At 42.2% G+C, this 13,932-nt stretch overlaps 1 protein-coding gene across 2 annotated transcripts in view; it reads left to right on the top strand.

Moving 5' to 3' along the window:
* The window catches only part of ORC1 (origin recognition complex subunit 1), a 32,046-nt gene extending 19,785 nt beyond the window's left edge, over window positions 1-12,261 (top strand). For both annotated transcript variants that reach the window (XM_060089801.1, XM_060089800.1), the window contains 9 exons: window positions 1,008-1,105; window positions 1,677-1,778; window positions 2,201-2,372; window positions 3,128-3,235; window positions 3,510-3,659; window positions 4,345-4,464; window positions 8,062-8,231; window positions 8,775-8,862; window positions 11,902-12,261. In XM_060089801.1, the coding sequence (XP_059945784.1) occupies window positions 1,008-1,105; window positions 1,677-1,778; window positions 2,201-2,372; window positions 3,128-3,235; window positions 3,510-3,659; window positions 4,345-4,464; window positions 8,062-8,231; window positions 8,775-8,862; window positions 11,902-12,096 (1,203 nt within the window). In that variant the 3' untranslated portion in view covers window positions 12,097-12,261. The remainder of the gene's footprint in view (window positions 1-1,007; window positions 1,106-1,676; window positions 1,779-2,200; window positions 2,373-3,127; window positions 3,236-3,509; window positions 3,660-4,344; window positions 4,465-8,061; window positions 8,232-8,774; window positions 8,863-11,901) is intronic.
* The last annotated feature ends 1,671 nt before the right edge of the window (window positions 12,262-13,932 follow it).

The raw sequence follows: 13,932 nt of genomic DNA, 5'->3' as shown, positions 1-13,932 counted from the left end.
ACAGGGTCTAAATGCTGTTCTGCGTTTGGGAAGAGGTGTAGAGACTATCACTTTATAGCTTGGCTACAAGCAGAGGGTGGGTAGGTGAAATGCCCCCACAAAAGGGAGTGCTTTGTGGAAACACCATGAATACTACTGGGTAGCAGGCCTGCTCTAATGTGCCAGCAGCAAGGAGACAACGAGAGTGGTGGAGTTGGTCTGCGGGCCGAGACTGAATGGCCCTGTGGTTTGAAGTGGACAAATCTGGGGAGGTTTCTTCAAGTACTGTGTAGTGGATCGTGGAAGTGCTGAGCTAAAATTGACCATATGTTCAAAGAAGTCTAGAGGAAGATCTTTTTTATTTATATTTTTTAAAGATGCTTTTTTATTTTAATCAGTGAATGCAACTCGTGGGGGCGGAATAGAGGAGGATCTTATGAATCAAACCCAGTTTATGCCTGCTACTGTACCCTATTTGGGCAGAGTATTTAGGATTTTTTAATAATTTTCCTTTCTTTGAAGATAGTATTTTACTTTGAAAAGTATTTAATCCATACCTTTATTCATTCTTTCCTCAGACTGACATTGTTTTCAAATCTTAATACTATATGTAAATTAGAAATAAGAAATTGTGTTTGGACTATGAACAAAATGTATGTGTAATATGAGGAGAGAAAGGGAGAATCTTGGTAATTTATACAGGAAGGAACTAAGAGGAATTCACGACCTCTCTTCTTTTTATCAGCTCATCATGAATCAGATTTGCTGATGCATCCTGGATGGAGTTTTGCTTTGTTTTTTCCTTCTGAAATATGTTCTGTCTCTCTCTTTATTTTGGAGTATAGGTGATTTACAGTGTTGTGTTAGTTTCAGGTGTACAGCAAAGTGATTCAGTTATACATATACATATATCCATTCTTTTTCAGATTCTTTTACCATATAGGTTATTACAGAATATTGAGTAGGGTTCCCTTTGCTCTACAGTAGGTCCTTGTTGATTATCTAAGTGTTCTCTCTTTTGAATACAGCTCGAGCCCAGGACACCACGTCATGCCACTCCTCGGATCCGCAGCCGAAACCTGGCTGCCCAGGAGCCCGCCAATGTGCTGGAGGAGGCTCGGCTGAGGTGACGCCGCTCAGGGGCCCCTGCTTTCACTCACATGAACTGGGAGTGCTTTGTAGTCATTGGTGTACATAATAAAGGTAGAGAGTAAGATGAACGTGTGTGTCTAGAAAGAAGAAACCTCAAGCAGTGTCTGGGTGAGCTACTGTGGACAGGCTCTGGGAGGAGTCTGTAGTCCACTGCCACCACTTTCTCAGGGTTGGAAGGTGATGAGTCAGGACACTGCTTCTCAGTTGCGGTACCCTTTAGAACTGCATGGGGACTTTTTCAAAATACATAAGCCTAGATCCTGCCAGAAATCAGCTGAATCAGAATCTCTTGTGGGATGAGGTCCACCCATGTGATTTGGGGATCCTTCCCAGGTGATATGTACTCTTAGTTAGAAGCACTGAGTTGGGTGATTTGTCTGGGTGGAGAAAGGCCAAATGAAGAAGTTTAAGAATGAAGGCATTCCCTTGGATGTGAGATTAAGGTTTCAGATAGAAACTATAGATAAATCTTTTCCATTTATTATTGAGTAGATAGTAAAATGCTTCTAAAGTCCTCCTTTTCCCTCATTTACCACCAACTTTAGGCTGCATGTTTCTGCTGTACCTGAGTCTCTTCCCTGTCGGGAACAGGAATTCCAGGACATGTACAACTTTGTGGAAAGCAAACTCCTTGACCACACTGGAGGGTGAGTCATGTTGAGGAAGCAGGATGCTCAGGGCAGAAGGCCTTGCTAGCGTACCACCTCAGGTGCTGTAGTTCACCCAAGCAGTCTTTCCCTGGTGTCAGAACAGGCAAGGCTATTGCTGAAGCCTAAGCTTCTGAAGCAGTTTTTGTTGTCAAAGTAATTCTATAGTATTCTGTCTTACAGAGAAAATGACACTGGCCTTTTTTGGGTGGGCACTTTGCATACAGCCTTGCTTATAGAATGAATGGTTCTATATAAACAGGTCCTGCTCTGATCAGCTTCCAAGGATGGTCCTTACTGCTCCCACCTCCACATTTCAGGGGCCTCTGTCCTTCCTTCAGCACACATTCTCATACTCATAACTGATGATAGTATAAGGTAGCTGCACAGACCTAGCCTGGGGTCTTCTCTTCTTGCCCCAGGTGCATGTACATCTCCGGGGTCCCTGGGACAGGGAAGACTGCCACTGTACACGAGGTGATACGCTGCCTGCAGCAGGCATCCCAAGCAAATGATGTTCCTCCCTTTCAATACATTGAGGTCAATGGCATGAAGCTGACAGAGCCCCACCAAGTCTATGTGCAAATCTTGCAGGTGAGCAAAGCTGTTTTTGGGCTTCTTGTTTTGGGCTTTTTGTTTTGGTTTTTTTGGTTTGTCTTTTGGTTTTGGGGTTTTTTTGGCCACACGGCTTGCAGGATCCTAGTTCCCCGACCAGGGATCAAACCCAGGCCCTCGGCAGTGAAAGCACGGAGTCCCAGCCACTGGACTGCCAGGGGTTCCCCTGTTTGGGCTTTTTGGAAAATACAGTTTCTGGGTGGCACATGAAAAGGGAAAGGTTTACTTAATTTTGTGCATATTACATGTTTACAACTTGCCAAGCATTGTCCTTTGTGTAGAGGTAGCAAGGGCAAAGAAGGCAGAATTCCTACCCTCAAGGACCTTGAAGTCTAGGAGCTGGATAGGAATTTCTGGAAGCTAGTACTTACCAACATGGTGAAAGCCATTTGTACACAGCAGGCATTGTGGCAAACAGAGGTAGGCCGAAGTTTGCATCTCACTTTTTCATTCATTAGCCGTTATCTTGGAACAAGTAACGTCCAGCTACAGAGTCATACACTAATGATTTTGGAGGGGCTTCTGGGGCCAGCCTGTGGCTCATTTGCATTTCAAACACTATTGTCTCTCTGTTGCCTTCTCTTCTCCTTCCAGTGGAAGGCAGAGGGTAGGATACTGAAGTCCTCAGGCTGAATAGCTTCCTCTATATGCGGATTTAACTTTAAGCCCAGGGGAGTAAAGTCCTTACGGTTCACCACACATTCCCCCACCCACCCTGCCCTACCGCATTGCAGAAGCTGACGGGTCACAAGGCAACAGCTCACCATGCGGCAGAACTGCTGGCTAAGCGATTCTGCACTCGACGGTCCTCTCGGGAAACCACTGTGCTGCTTGTGGATGAGGTAAGGAGGTGCCCATGGAAGGACTGGAGAAGAAGTGGCGTGGCACTTGATTGCAATGTTCCGGGAGCAAATACTGGGTGGGAGGAAAGTCCTGGCTCCCTTCTTCCTTCACTTTGGCCCATTCTCTGATGGTGAGAGGCATGTGTCCATTGATGTCCTTGCTGGTGGTGTGACCTGAGAGCACATGAAGCTAAGGCAGTGGTAACAGGCTTCACACCGGGGCCCCGGCTCCGTCTCTGTGGTTGACCCTGCGTCCCTTTCCATTTCCTGGCAGCTTGACCTTCTGTGGACTCAGAAACAAGACATAATGTACAATCTCTTTGACTGGCCCACTCACAAGGAGGCCCGGCTTGTGGTCCTGACCATTGCCAACACCATGGATCTGCCAGAGCGCATCATGATGAAGCGGGTGTCCAGCCGACTGGTAGGGCCATTCTCAAGCTGTTCTTACAGACCCATAAGCTGGGCCAAGGATTTCTCCAAAAATGAATACATAGGAATCTAAAATAAATAGGAAAAGTAAGAAATGTGATTTCTGAAATTCTTATAATTACTAAGTTAGAATTAAACATGTCACCATTGCACGGCTTTCTGCAAACATATCTTCTTGGTGTTCTGCTACATCCGCACTCTTAAACTGCACAGAGCCCTAAAGGTTTAATTATTTTAAAAAATACTTAAGTGCTTACCCTTGTCAGGCAGTGTTAGATGCACGGAGTATGGCTGTGAATGGGGCAGACACGGTCTCTGCCCTTGTGGACCTTGTGGTTCAACCGGGAGCCAAGCCGGTGCATGTTGTAGAGGCGAAGATCGTCCCACCCACTCTAATGAGAGCACCTCTGCTCAGATCTACTTGTAAATGATTCCAGTAGAAAAGAAGATTCTTTTAAGCTAAATGAAAAAACAGTTGAGAGCTACTGCCCTACAGGATCCCACAGGCCATTGTCAGTAACAAAAGGAGCTGAAAGCAGTGGTAGTCCTGGGATGAAATGTGTAAATTGTTACATGGGACTTGGAAATCGGGTTTGGGGACTTGCAGGTGGCTTTCCACCAGGACTATCGGAGTGGGAAATCCATGAACTTGTTCCTCTGTCATCTTGACTCCCCAGGGTCTAACCAGGATGTCCTTCCAGCCCTATACTCACAGCCAACTGCAACAGATCCTGGTGTCCCGACTCAAACATTTAAAGGCCTTTGAGGACGATGCCATCCAGTTGGTAGCCAGGAAGGTAAGTCGCCTTTGGGGAGCTCCTAGTCACACCGACAGTTTTTGCTGAGTACCTGCCCATGTGAGGCCCTATGCTGGGTGCTCTGGAGATGAAGAAAATATTAGGAAGTCCTGTAAAAACAAATATCAAAACGGAGAAACAAAATTCTGAAAAATTCCTTAACCTTCTTATTGTATCACTAATTAGAAGGCTCTGAGTATGGTGGACTTATATACAAGTGAAGATTAATTTATTCAGGGAGCTTTGTATAATCAAAAGGGCAACATAGTGAGTGAGGTAGACAAACCTGGTTTGAATTCTGGCTCTAATACTTTAATAAGCATGTGGAAGGTTACAGAAAAGTTACTTAAAAACTTCCTGGGCTTCAGTTTTCTTCTCTGAAAAATGGGAATAATAATAGTTACCTCATAGGGTCATTGTGAGAATTAAATGAGACCATGTCTGTAATGTACCTAGCAGGGTGCATGTTCCATGGTAGGTATGAAGTGTGGGATGCCTACCCCCTCCAGGCTTACTGGGAGAATGCCAATTGAGATTCCACTAAGGCTTCTCCGAGGCTGCTGAGGAACAACTCAGGTTAAATGTCCACCTTGAGCTGAATGAAAGACACCACATATCCACAGTATTTCAGCACTTAAAAGAGTTATAAACGTATTTCTAGTTTCTTACTGGAAATGATGTGAACTCTGAATGCCTATAGCAGCAACACACATCTGTAACCTGTTCAAAGCTGGGTACTATATTAAGTATTGGGGTCAGAGGTGAGCGAGATATGGTGTTTATCTTCAAGCTTTGCTTTCTAGGAGAGAGATCCTCAAAATTAACTATCTAACCCTTCTGTTGGTAGAGTTTTCCACCTCTGCAATCATGCAATTTCTAAAAGTTCTTTTTTTTCCTCTGAGTGGTCCTTTTATATACCATCCTACTTATTTGAGGTTGTTTTCACCCTTTTCCTCTAAGATGCTTTGTCTGTTGGTTTTGGTCTCTATCCTGCATTGTTAGACTTTCCTCAGCTGCCTTTGTGGTCCACTGAGGTCTAAGGGTGGAGATTACAGAGCTGATTGGGAGCTCTGAGTATATAAGTGGGGCTTGTTCATTGAGAGCTTTGCTGAGAGGGCCAATTTCTGATCGGGCCAATTTCAGTATCTTTAGTTTATTCCCATATTTTCTGGGATAGTCAGATTTCAAAGAGTAGGCTTCCCCTGTCCTGCCTGCAGGGCAGTGTTCTAGGATCAGGGGAGGTGGGCTGGAGTCAGGGAGGGTGGAGGTCTTCAAATTCAGCATGCAAATAGTAACCATCTATATTTAGTAAGGGACATCCCCTCCTCTGCAGCAATACCTAGTGTTACTGGTCCAGAGACCTTTTTGTTTATCCTTGCTTGAGAGTAAATTTCTGGTCTCCTGCCATGGTACATAAGAGGGATAATCTCCGGGGCAAAGAGCTTTATGGAAACAGTACAAATTACCAAGGCACAAAATTTTCTCACAGAGCCCTAAACCCTCCCTCAGTGGCCCTGATGTTCACCAACAGCATGAAATGGGGGAGAGGTCTAGGGCAAGGGTGAGCAAACTTTCTGTGAAGGGCCAGTAGTAAATGTTTTAGGCTTTCTGGGCCATAATGGTCTGTCTCCACTATTCATCTCTGCCTTTGCATTGTGAAAGCAGCCATGTATTATATAATATGTAAACAAATGCACATAGCTGTGTTACAATAAAACTTTATTTACAAAAACATGTGGTAGGCCATAGTTTGCCAACTCCTGATCTAGGGCATCCGTTTCTTAACTTTCAACCAGTCCTCTCTATTTTAGCCAAACTTCCCCTTTACCTCCAGTTCCAGCATCACTAACTCCTGAGCATTTTGAAGATTTTTAGTGTAATTTAGGTTTGTTCTTGGATTCCTCATTGTGGGCTTAGGAATGGGCTTTCTCAGTCTGCTAGGTTAACCAATACCCTGCCACTTCTTTCCAACTTTCGGAATTATATTGTTTACTGCTCTCCAGTTGCTTCCTTTTCTTATTTAGGGTTCTTGGTCTTTAAATAAGGTTTCAGAAGACTTCAAATTTGGCTGCTGTTTTTACCCAAAACTCTTGCCTGTAATTTCAAACCTCTTTTTATTTCTTAACATATAAACATACCTATATTGTTTATCTTATGATATCTGAAGTCTTTGTAGGTTAACTTCTGTTGATTGCTGATTCACGTGTCTATATGGCCTTGTTTCCTTGTTTTTTGTGTCTTGATTTTTTTTTTTTAACTGTATGCTCATGTTTCTTAAGAGCTTTATCTGAGAGTTGATTGAGGCCTGGGTTGAAGTTTAATTCATTTAGTTTGTGCTTCTGTCAGTTATTGAGGGGCACTACCAACTGGGACAACATCAGTTTGGGCTACAAATCCATGTGAGGGCTTGTGGTTGCAAAGACTAGGTGAGTTTTTGTCACCCTACACCCACCTAATGCCAAGGTCACAACAGGCCATTTTTCTTGCCATCCCTTCTGCATGATAAGTCTTTCACTCACCCTCATACTGGGGCTGTAGTGGAGGTCGGGTCCCAAGTTTATGCAAGGTCTTTTCTTAGATTCCATGTTGGGTGGCCCCAGCTTTTTCTTTTGTCTCCCTCACCCCAGCAGCAGTCAAAAAGAGTGCTTACGGTCACCAAGGTTCACAGGTACCCTCAGAGTGGGAAGTGCTTTGGGTGTTTTCTAGCCTCCCAGGGTCACCTGTCCACTTTGACTCTAGGCCTCTGAGCAGCCCTTGAGTCCCTGCTATTAACCACTGTATGGTGCTGCTTCACACAGAGGAAAGGAGGAGTGACAGGGCGGAAACATCCTCAAGACATCCTCACCAGCTGAATATGGGAGATTAGAAGGAGGGAATAATATATGCTGGTGCTCATGTTTCCGTCTTGGGTTACTGGAAAAGTGATTTTTGTTTTGAATGTCTTATATTTGAATTCTGAAAACAGAAATAGACACAAAACATTAAAAAACTCCTATAATCCTGTCTGTCATACTGAGTGAAGTAAGTCAGAAAGAGAAAAACAAATATTGTATATTAACGCATATATGTGGAACCTAGAAAAATGGTACAGATGAACCTATTTGCAGGGCAGGAATAGAGATGCAGATGTACAGAGCGGACATGTGGACACAGGGGAGGGGTGGGGTGGGGAGGATGCTGTGACTTTATCTCCAAAATAGGCTCCACCTCAGCCTCTTAGCTTTTTCTCGTCATGCAAGGAACAAGACCCTTGTGTCTCCAGATGGTTCAGTAATGATCTTGGGCCAAAGTTCTCTTCTTTTAGATTTCTTCATTTTTCTAATATTAAATAAAGTTGAGAATTTCTGTCTCTTCCATTCTGGAATTATCTGTAAGGCCAAGACAAAGGTGTGGACTTGGAGAAAAGTCCCAGACACAGTATAATAATTTATATCTGAGCGCCCACCAGGTTCCCAGCCAGGGCTAAGTACTTAATTTCATGCTTAAGTCCATTCCCAGCCCTGCCCTTCCTTTTTAGCTGAACACAGAATCAGTTGGTTTTTCTCCTGGGTTGAGATGGCAAGGGGATCTCAAGGAATAAAATGTTCCCTCTTGTAGGTAGCAGCCCTCTCTGGAGATGCACGACGCTGCCTGGACATTTGTAGGCGTGCTACAGAGATTTGTGAATTCTCCTGCCAGAAGCCCAACTCCCCTGGCCTGGTCACTACAGCCCACTTACTGGAAGCAGTAGAGGAGATGTTTTCATCGTCATACATCACTGCCATCAAGTAAGACGCTTCTGCTTCCTGACCCTGAACCTCCCTTGGAAGACCACTGGAGAGGGCCATGGAAGCATGCTTCCCTTTCAAAGCTTTTACTCATACAACCTGCATTTACTGACCGTGCTGTCCTTTTTCTTAAGGCACATAGTCTAGTCAAAGAGACAGAAATGTAATCCTAGTATAATAGGAGAAAAATTACCATGTATTGAGTTACACTATAGGTGTTTATGAAGTAAAGTGCTGTGGAAACAAGAAGGAAGTAGCTACTTCTCTCACATTGAATGATATACTCAACCATGAAATGGGGCTGCTGGTACATGTCCAGATATAGTTGCTGTGTTCCCTTACTTCCAAAGTGTTATTTTTCATATCATTTTGAGACTTTGAGGGGAAGGGAAATACTTGCCAAATCATATAGGAATATAGGAGGAAATAGTCCCAAGTTATTTCCTCTCTCTTCTCTAAAGACATAGAGAAGTTTTATTTGGCTTTCCTTGGGTTGGCAGTACAGCCACTTAGGAGAATTCACATCTCCTCATTTACTTTAAGGAATTCCTCCGTTCTGGAACAGAGCTTCCTGAGAGCCATCCTTGCAGAGTTCCGTCGATCAGGACTGGAGGAAGCAACATTTCAACAGGTGACTGATCTACTTTTTTAAAAATCCTATTTTAGTTTGGTGACTTTAAAATATAATATGTGGGAATTTTAACCACTGTGTAATAGTCTGTCTCTATTTTGTGCCAACCTGATTGTGCTAAAGAATATCAAACCAGCGCCTTTTTTTTTTTTTTTTTTTTTTTTTTTTGCTGTACGCTGGCCTCTCCCGTTGTGGAGCACAGGCTCCAGACACGCAGGCTCAGCGGCCATGGCTCACGGGCCCAGCCGCTCCACGGCATGTGGGATCTTCCCAGACCGGGGCACAAACCCGTGTCCCCTGCATCGGCAGGCGGACTCTCAACCACTGCGCCACCAGGGAAGCCCCAGCGCCTATTTTTATGTGATATTTAATTGAGTTGCATGAGAAGAGACCTTTAGCAAATGGTTTCTGCATATTAGATTAAGGCTTTACTATGTGCCAGATACTTTTCTGGGAGTGGGAGATTCAAAGATGAGCAAGACAAAAGTTGCTGCCCTGATACAGCTTATGGTGTAGTGTGGGGCAAAGCTTTCAGAACAAGCCTTGTTTAAAAACAAATCATAACCATCACCCTGATACCAAATCCAGACAAAGATGTCACAAAGAAAGAAAACTACAGGCCAATATCACTGATGAACATAGATGTAAAAATCCTCAACAAAATACTAGCAAACAGAATCCAAAAGCACGTTAAAAGTATCATATACCCTGATCAAGTGGGGTTTATCCCAGGAGTGCAAGGATTCTTCAATATATGCAAATCAATCAATGTAATAAACCACATTAACAAATTGAAGGAGAAAAACCATATGATCATCTCAATAGATGCAGAAAAAGCTTTTGACAAAATTCAACACCCATTTATGATAGAAACCCTCCAGAAAGTAGGCATAGAGGGAACTTACCTGAACATAATAAAGGCCATATATGACAAACCCACAGCCAACATCGTTCTCAATGGTGAAAAATGAAAACCATTTCCACTAAGATCAGGAAAAAGACAAGGTTGCCCACTCTCACCACTGTTATTCAACATAGTTTTGGAAGTTTTAGCCACAACAATCAGAGAAGAAAAGGAAATAAAAGGAATCCAAATCAGAAAAGAAGTAAAGCTGTCACTGTTTGCAGATGACATGATATGATACATAGAGAATCCTAAAGATGCTACCAGAAAACTACTGGAGCTAATCAATGAATTTGGTAAAGTAGCAGGATACAAAATTAATGCACAGAAATCTCTTGCATTCCTATACACTAATGATGAAAAATCTGAAAGAGAAATTAAGGAAACACTCCCATTTACCATTGCAATAAAAAGAATAAAATACCTAGGAATAAACCTACCTTAGGAAACAAAAGACCTGTATGCAGAAAACTATAAGACACTGATGAAAGAAATTAAAGATGATACAAACAGATGGAGAGATATACCATGTTCTTGGATTGGAAGAATCAACACTGAAAATGACTATACTACCCAAAGCAATGTACAGGTTCAGTGCAATCCCTATCAAACTACCAATGGCATTTTTCACAGAACTAGGACAAAAAATTTCATAATCTGTATGGAAATACAAAAGACCCCAAATAGCCAAAGCAATCTTGAAAAAGAAAAACGGAGCTGGAGGAATCAGGCTCCTGGACTTCAGACTATACTACAAGGCTACAGTAATCAGGACAGTATGGTACTGGCATAAAAACAGAAATATAGATCAGTGGAAAGGATAGAAAGCCTAGAGATAAACCCATGCACTTATGGTCACCTTATTTTTGATAAAGGAGGCAAGAATATACGATGGAGAAAAGACAGCCTCTTTAATAAGTGGTGCTGGTAAAACTGGACAGCTATGTGTAAAAGAATGAAATTAGAACACTCCCTAACACCATATATAAAAATAAACTCAAAATGGATTAGAGACCTAAATGTAAGGCCAGACACTATAAAACTCTTAGAGGAAAACATAGGCATAACACTCTATGACATAAATCACAGCAAGATCCTTTTTGACCCACCTCCTAGAGAAATGGAAATAAAACCAAAAATAAACAAATAGGACCTAATGAAACTTAAAAGCTTTTGCACAGCAAAGGAAACCATAAACAAGACGAAAAGACAGCCCTCAGAATGGGAGAAAATATTTGCATGTGAAGCACCTGACAAAGGATTAGTCTCCAAAATTTACAAGCAGCTCATGCAGCTCAATATCACAAAAACAAACAACCCAATCCAAAAATGGGCAGAAGACCTAAATAGACATTTCTCCAAAGAAGATATACAGATTGCCAACAAACACATGAAAGGATGCTCAACAACACTAATCATTAGAGAAATGCAAATCAAAACTACAATGAGGTATCACCTCACACCAGTCAGAATGGCCATCATCAAAAAATCTATGAACAGTAAATGCTGGAGAGGGTATGGAGAAAAGGGAACCCTCTTGCACTGTTGGTGGGAATGTAAATGGATACAGCCACTATGGAGAACAGTATGGAGGTTCCTTAAAAAGCTAAAAATAGAACTACCGTACGACCCAGCAATCACACTACTGGGCATATACCCTGAGAAAACCGTAATTCAAAAAGAGTCATGTACCACAATGTTCATTGCAGCTGCATTTACAATATCCAGGACATGGAAGCAACCTAAGTGTCCATTGACAGATGAATGGATAAAGAAGATGTGGCACATATATACAATGGAATATTACTCAGCCATAAAAAGAAACGAAATTGAGCTATTTTTAATGAGGTGGATGGACCTAGAGTCTGTCATACAGAGTGAAGTAAGTCAGAAAGACAAAAACAAATACCGTATGCTAACACATGTTTATGGAATCTAAAAAAAAAAAAACGGACAGGAATAAATACGCAGACGTAGAGAATGGACCTGAGGACATGGGGAGGGGAAGGGTAAGCTGGGGTACTAAGTATCCTGGAAAAGAAGTGTCTCATTTTCCTAAAAGAAGAAATAATGATTGGATACAGACCCAGGACTACCTTCTGGCAGCTGACCTCAGGTTTGTTTTTTGTTTCTAGGTATACACTCAACACATGGCACTGTGCAGGATGGAGGGTCTCCCGTACCCCACCATGTCAGAGACCATGGCAGTGTGCTCTCACCTAGGCTCCTGCCGCCTCCTCCTTGTGGAGCCCAGCAGGAATGACCTGCTCCTTCGTGTGCGGCTGAACGTCAGCCAGGATGACGTTCTGTATGCGCTGAAAGAAGAGTGAAGGGCTTCACAAGGAAAAACCGTGATCTGTTGTTTTTTTAAAGAGCCCTATTTCCATTTCCTAAGCACATGGAATCATTGTAGCAAAGTATACTGAACAGCAATGGCTGTCATGTATTTTGCAATTTGCCATTAAATCATTTGCTTTTTCTGGAGTGTTTGGGAAGTTTTACAGTCATTACAAACATCAAATTATAAAATGAAACCACCCTTCCTACACTAGGCCCTCTCTCTGGGGTTTATTTCTGTTAGTAGCCCTGACATTTATTTAATGGTAACATACCATGTATATAAATACATGCACACAATTACGGTATCTATATAAAATAGTTCCAGGAGAGTAAGTAAGAAATTACTTATATTGGTTGCCTCTGGGAAAGAACTGGGTGGCTACCTTCAGGGTTAGAGGAAGACATTCACTGTATGTCATTATGTATCTCTTAACTTTTGAACAATGTGAGTGTAATATACTTAGCACATAAAAAAGAACTGCTGGAAATAACATCAGTAATAAATAATCCCTAGTAACAAATAGCTAGAAAATGGAATTTTTTTAAAATATACCATTTGGGCCTCCCTGGTGGCGCAGTGGTTAAGAGTCCGCCTGCCGATGCAGGGGATAGGGGTTCGTGCCCGGTCTGGGAGGATCCCATATGCCGCGGAGCGGCTGGGCCCGTGAGCCATGGCCGCTGGGCCTGCGCATCCGGAGCCTGTGCTCCGCAACGGGAGAGGCCACAACAGTGAGAGGCCCGCATACCGCAAAAAAGAAAAAAAATAAAAAATAAAAAAATAAAATAAAAATAAAATATACCATTTATCATAAAAACAAATCTTTAAATAAAAAATACTTAGAAAGGGCCTCCCTGGTGGCGCAAGTGGTTGAGAGTCCGCCTGCCGGTGCAGGGGATACGGGTTCGTGCCCCGGTCTGGGAGGATCCCATATGCCGCGGAGCGGCTGGGCCCGTGAGCCATGGCCGCTGAGCCTGCGCGTCCGGAGCCTGCGCGTCCGGAGCCTGTGCTCCGCAAAGGGGGAGGCCACAACAGTGAGAGGCCCGCATACCGCAAAAAAAATAAAAAAATAAAAAAAAAAAATACTTAGATGGCACAGAAAATATAAGGTACCTAGGAATAAATCTAATAAATGTAATTAATCTCTAAATAGAAATCAATTCCAATTAAAATCTTGGTAGGGTTTTTTTGTATAACTTTGCAAGTTAATTCTGATAAACCAACAATAGAACAAACTGACATCTAAAACCTCATGTCAGCTACTGAGAAAATACATCATCCATGTCATAGTCCTGCCAGAAAGGTTTGACCTGAATCTACTGATGAGAAAAATTATCAGGTAAATCAAAATTGAGGGAAAAATATTCACAAAGCAATGATTCCTCTTCAAAAATATTCATATCACAAAAGAAGAAAAAAATGGAGAAACTATTCTAAACTAAAGGAGACTAGAGAAATGAGAGCTAAATAGCTTAGACTGTAAGAACCTTGATTGGGTCATGGATTTAGAGATACAAACAGTTATAAGCATTATTATGGACTATATTCATATTAGGTAATAGGATTATGTAAATGTTAAATTTTGTGGGTGTGATAAATTATTGTGGGTGTGTAGGAGAATGTCCTTGTTCTTAGGAGAATCATGATAAGACATGAGTGAAATATAACATCTGCAACGAATTAAATAGCTCAAAAAATACATACATACATTTATAACTGCTCGTAATGGACTAAGGATCAGTATCAGAATATTTTAAAGCATTATACAATAAGAAAAAGGAAAATGGGTAAATAAGGCATCCACAGAATAAGAAATATAACCAACAAA

This window comes from Mesoplodon densirostris, chromosome 2 (genome assembly GCF_025265405.1).
Source record: "Mesoplodon densirostris isolate mMesDen1 chromosome 2, mMesDen1 primary haplotype, whole genome shotgun sequence".
Lineage (NCBI taxonomy): Eukaryota > Metazoa > Chordata > Mammalia > Artiodactyla > Ziphiidae > Mesoplodon > Mesoplodon densirostris.
Note: the sequence above shows the minus strand (reverse complement) of the source record. Positions and strands in the feature narration are given on the sequence as shown.